Consider the following 4,955-nt stretch of genomic DNA (forward strand, 5'->3'; position numbering starts at 1 on the left):
AAATAGCGCACAAGCTAGGAAACGCCGTTTTATGAATGTTTGAGCTGAATTACGAGATATTCATTTCATCAACAAATAGGGCAGGTAGCCTACAAATTTAAATTATTTATTTTCTTCTGTAATTTTTTTTACTATTTTGATTGTAGGCACAGGAACAGCATTGAAACTAGAATAGCTTTATATGTTTTAAAGATACGGTTGACCCAAAGACTATTGTCGATTCAGAATGTGCTGTTTCGGGGGGTACTTCCTGTTATTTTCTGATTTGGCGCCTCGCCTCCTTGAACGTCTTTATATACAGCGTGGTCATTTTCTCCATATTTTCGTCCCAAAACCCACTCTAGCGCCCAAACGGTGAAGGGTAGCTTAGCTTCAAACGGACAAAATTTCAGTCCAAAGTTGTCTACTAGAACGAATTAGAGCAGACGACGAGGCGTTTTGCTGGCGCAAAACAGGAACATGACGAATACTACGTGACCAGCGCCTCCCCCCCCCCTTCCTCCGTGACCGACCGTAGTGCCAGGCAGAAGCTCCCCCCCCCTTCCAAAAAATGAACTAATGTAAATCGCAAATTTCTGTTATTTGATTTTTTGGCTTTTTTGTGTGTGTGTGAAGTGATGCGTCGGTGTATTCTTTTTTAAATGTCTGGCACATTTTTTCCATCGCTGTGCGAGGTCTCACAAGCCAGCACCACTATGCACCGTGTGTGTAACCAGCGCGCTAGCTCATCTACTTCACACTTTTAGGCGCAACCGTTTAGTGACCTTCACATTGGTTTGGTGAGCGTCAGAAGCACAACGTGAGTGTTCTTGGGAAAGATGCGCACATTTAGCCTATAAATTTCTCCTCGTTTCATCTCCGCGCATTGTTCTCCCATCCTCTCCTCTCTCGCGGTTCTCTCCGTTTTATTTTAAAATATCTTACCTCTGTTCCTGGCGAGTTCCGTACGATGACATTTATACGACGTGGCATTTCATTGTCTCAGTGGCGTGGATTAATGGTCCTTTAGTACACTCATAGAAAACAAATTTACGACCGTGATTACTATTATATGACGGATGGATGAGGCGCGATGAAAAGGACAAAACAAGACTGTGTTTTATACCTGTGTACTCCACTGGGAGCTATTCATTTAACCCGTTGGCCCCACCTGCTTTTGGGCCCCTTGACCCCTCTGCCACCTCCCACGCCCGCCGGTACCCGCCCGGTCCGGTGCCCCGGTACCCCGCTGCCATCGTTGGGCTGCGTGCGTAGAGTGTGGTCTCATGTGGTCCAGCTGCGAGCTTTCTCACGCATCCCATTTTTGGCCTGCCACAGTCGCAAGAAGACATCCTTGGTCAACCCTCTCCTTACGCCACTTTCGATCGCGACAGAATCGTGATTTTCTGGAAACATATTTTATCGTCGTACTGTAACACGAACTGTAGGTATAGTTAGGTGACCAAATCTGTTCAAATGCTGTATCTGCTGTAACGCCAGGACTCGGCATTGAAAGGATGGTGGAAATTTGTCTTCTTTGAAAAATTGGCATTTGCGTAATTTGGAAATAATATGCAGAAATGTTTTGGCGTTGAATGTAGCCAGAGAATTATGTCCGCTGTTGTAAGAATTGAAACTACACTGATTAAAGTTCGCAGCTGGAATGCACATGATTGCCTTTAACGCCATGTTGCACACGTTTAGGTGTTTGACTGGAAATTTTAATCGTTTAAGGTGATCAACAGTAAATTTGAACTTTACCGCTTAACACTTTTCAGTATTCGAGCTGTTCAAGTGTGCAACGTAGTGTTGATCAGAATGTGCATCCCAGTTGCATACATTATTTTATCAGTGCGGCACCTGTATATTCACCCCACCCCACCGGTATTTGTCACGACCAACAAAGGATCGATATTATAAGACTACATTTTTACTGTTAACACAATGAGTGCTGCGCTATCAATCTCTCTGTGATTGGATAGCGGGTAGCCAGGTGTGACATCATATATGTCTTCAAATAATGTTAGACTAGATCCAAGGTGACTAATTCCACGCACTTCTAAATTTATACTGTGTCACTCACAGGCGTGCGTGCGGGTTTGCCTATCGCCGCTTACCACGGTGCCGTAAGGATCGCCCAGAATGTACGTTTCTCCAATTCATTCAGGAAATTACTGCGTCTCGGCGCCTGCCAGGCTGAGGGTAGGCCGCCCCGCAATACACGATGCACTACACGCAAGATGATGCCTACCCACCAGGCGTTTTGAGAGTCTGCTGAGACCGAACTTGGCAGGTTCGTAACGGCTTACGACGGATGTGCTTTCTGGGTGACCCTTCATGGCCCCGATCGGATTGGCAGCGGGCTCTCAAGCTTGCATGCTACAGTACAGCTACAAACGTGCGTGTTTTAATCAGCTACCTTCTACAATATGAGACAAGTGACGCACATACCTCAAGTTTGGACTTATTACCTTTTTTGTCAGTGACTTTCATTTTTGAATTGATTTGAGTCAGAGCCCTTACTTGGAACTCCCGATGGTTTGTCATCTCGTAAGGTTTGAGTGAGAAATCTCATTTAGATTTTTGTTATAAACAAAGATTAGGACGGAGTAAAATTCCGAAAAAAAAGCAACCATCCAGAATTTGAGAGGACTACCATAGCAAGATGCATTTTAAGAACATCTTGATTGGATACATTTTTGAAATTTCAAAGTTGCAAATTTTGCATATCTCTTTCGTTAAAAACATTTTTGTTTGTTTGCCTTTTTACAGTCTTCTCACTTTTCTAGCAAACTAGAACTGATCAGCCGTACTTTCAGTGCACAGTCTGTAGTTGCTTCCAATAACAGTCTGACTGCTAGGAGACCGCTGCCATACGTATTTTTTTTCTTGGATGCGACTTTAAGCCACACAGAAAGCAGCCACACGCGTGCGAGTGCACTCTTTGAGGTGACGGCTGGTTTTGGCGAACTCTTCTTGCTCCTTCCCCGCCGGTAGGATCACCCCGTCCCTTTTTATCTGGAGCTGGGCTGCCGGCTGCTTCTGCGGCCTAAGGAATCCCCTCTCCCCTCCAACCTGCCGAAACAAAGCCCTATTTGTTGCACAATGTACCGCGGAGGAACGGCACTCCGGAGGGGAGCCACCTGGAGCCGTTTGTGGAGGGAGTTGGGCCCGCCCGCCCGCGCGTGTGTGTACGCGTGCGTGTGTGTTTGGGTATATCTCTGTGTGTGTGCGCGCGCGCGCATCGGGGAGGGTCTTCTGCTTACGAGGCCTCAAGGACCGGGGGGCCTACCCGGGGCGTACCCTACCCGCACTCGGCCGTTTTGTATAAAAACATTGTGAGGCTGCAGTTGTGGCACAGTCAGTCACCGACCGTCGGCCCAAAAGCAGCATTAGCAGCAGCATGAAGTCCATCATCGTGAGTATTTCCTCTTATCGATATTGGAATGGTTACTGCTATAGTGTCTTTGGTGCTCACCGCCGTTCTGTTCCCACAGGCCCTGTTCGTCTTGGTTGCGTGCGCCGCTGCCGCACCCCAGGGGCAATACAAGCCCCAGCAGTACCAGCCCCAGCAGTACCAGCAGCCCAAGCAGTACCAGCCGCAGCAGTACCAGCAGCCCCAGCCCCAGCCCCAGGTGCGCCAGCAGACCTACTCGCCGGCCGCTGCCAGCCAGCCCCTCGTCAACATCGCGCTCACCAGGTCGGCCCCCGAGGAGCCCATCGTCATCCTGAGGCAGGTCCAGGACTACTCCCCGCCCGGTACCTACTCCTTCAGGTGAGTGCTGCAGCTTCTGCGACGGGCCAAGAGTGCAACAGGTAATGTCTTTTGTGTCCAATTCCATGTTGTGCACTTACAAGTGTTTAATAACTCCGCACTGCAGTTGTGGAATTCCCCTGCATCAGACTCTCTCATGTAGAATTCACACTGTGTGGAAAGTGTTGAACGGACGAGTTGCTCACTTGCAAGTGCGTAAGGTGTAATTTAACACTCGAAAGTGTTAACCGGTTGCACTCTTGATTCATCATTGTACTGAAAAAAATGATCTCAATTTTATCTGGTTTGTTCCCTTGATTCGGTTATATGGTTCTAAGCGGTTAACCTTTCCCCATCAGCTACGAGACCGAGAACGCCATCCAGGCCCAGGAGCAGGGCCAGCTGAAGAACGAGGGTACCCAGGACGAGGCCAATTCGGTGCAGGGGTCGTACTCGTGGACCGCTCCCGACGGTGTCACTTACTCCGTCAACTACATCGCTGACGAGAATGGCTACCAGGCCCAGGGCGCCCACCTCCCCGTGCCGCCACCCGTCCCCGAAGAGATCCAGAGAGCCATCGACTACGCCAGGTCACAGCCCGGCTTCAGGGAAGAGGACGACGGCCAGTACAAGCATTCCGATCAGTAGCTCAATAATTAATTAAAACTGAAAAAAAATGATTAAAAGTTCATAAACTCCTTATCTGCGAGCACTTAATTATCCGCTACTCCTGTTGCATGACATTGGACTCCCACTCTGGCTTCTTCTCTGCCCCTTCTCTCATTTCCAATCCTCTCTTATTCCCTGGTGCCCCCTCTTCCCCCCTCTTCCACACGTGTCACCTGCTGCCATCGTATTGGGCGTACGGCGCCCCGCTACCTGATCCCCCCTTCCCCGGCAGATGGACCCCATGAGCGGAGGGGGCACACACAACCGCGGCCCGACCTTCACCTTTAGCCGGATGGCACCAGGCCGGTTCGGATCCTGGTCCTACCTGGTTACAGGAACAGAGGCGGGGCGGGGGCGGGGCGGGATCGAGATGAGCTGCGCTGCCAAGAGGCCGAGTGGCCTGCTCTGCATAGCCGCTACGCATTTTGTCGGTGAATTCTCGTTTGTACCATCCGAGCCACAAGCTGGCTCTTTTGCGGGTTTTTCATCTGCACCTTTTTTTTTGTATTATTTTTTTTAATGTTTTGTTTTGGTTGGTGCTGTCTTTATTGTC

The 4,955-nt window shown here is 49.2% G+C and overlaps 1 protein-coding gene across 1 annotated transcript; it reads left to right on the top strand.

The window, feature by feature from the left end:
* The first annotated feature begins 3,289 nt into the window (after positions 1-3,289).
* LOC113202878 (endocuticle structural glycoprotein SgAbd-2-like) lies at positions 3,290-4,435 on the top strand. The gene is made up of 3 exons (XM_026417325.1): positions 3,290-3,397; positions 3,477-3,754; positions 4,093-4,435. The coding sequence occupies exons 1-3, from the start codon at positions 3,383-3,385 to the stop codon at positions 4,379-4,381; spliced, it is 582 nt and encodes a 193-aa protein (XP_026273110.1). The 5' UTR covers positions 3,290-3,382; the 3' UTR covers positions 4,382-4,435.
* Positions 4,436-4,955: the final 520 nt, after the last annotated feature.

This window comes from Frankliniella occidentalis, unplaced genomic scaffold, assembly GCF_000697945.3.
Source record: "Frankliniella occidentalis isolate FOCC.00 unplaced genomic scaffold, Focc_3.1 Scaffold213, whole genome shotgun sequence".
In the NCBI taxonomy this organism is placed as follows: Eukaryota; Metazoa; Arthropoda; class Insecta; order Thysanoptera; family Thripidae; genus Frankliniella; species Frankliniella occidentalis.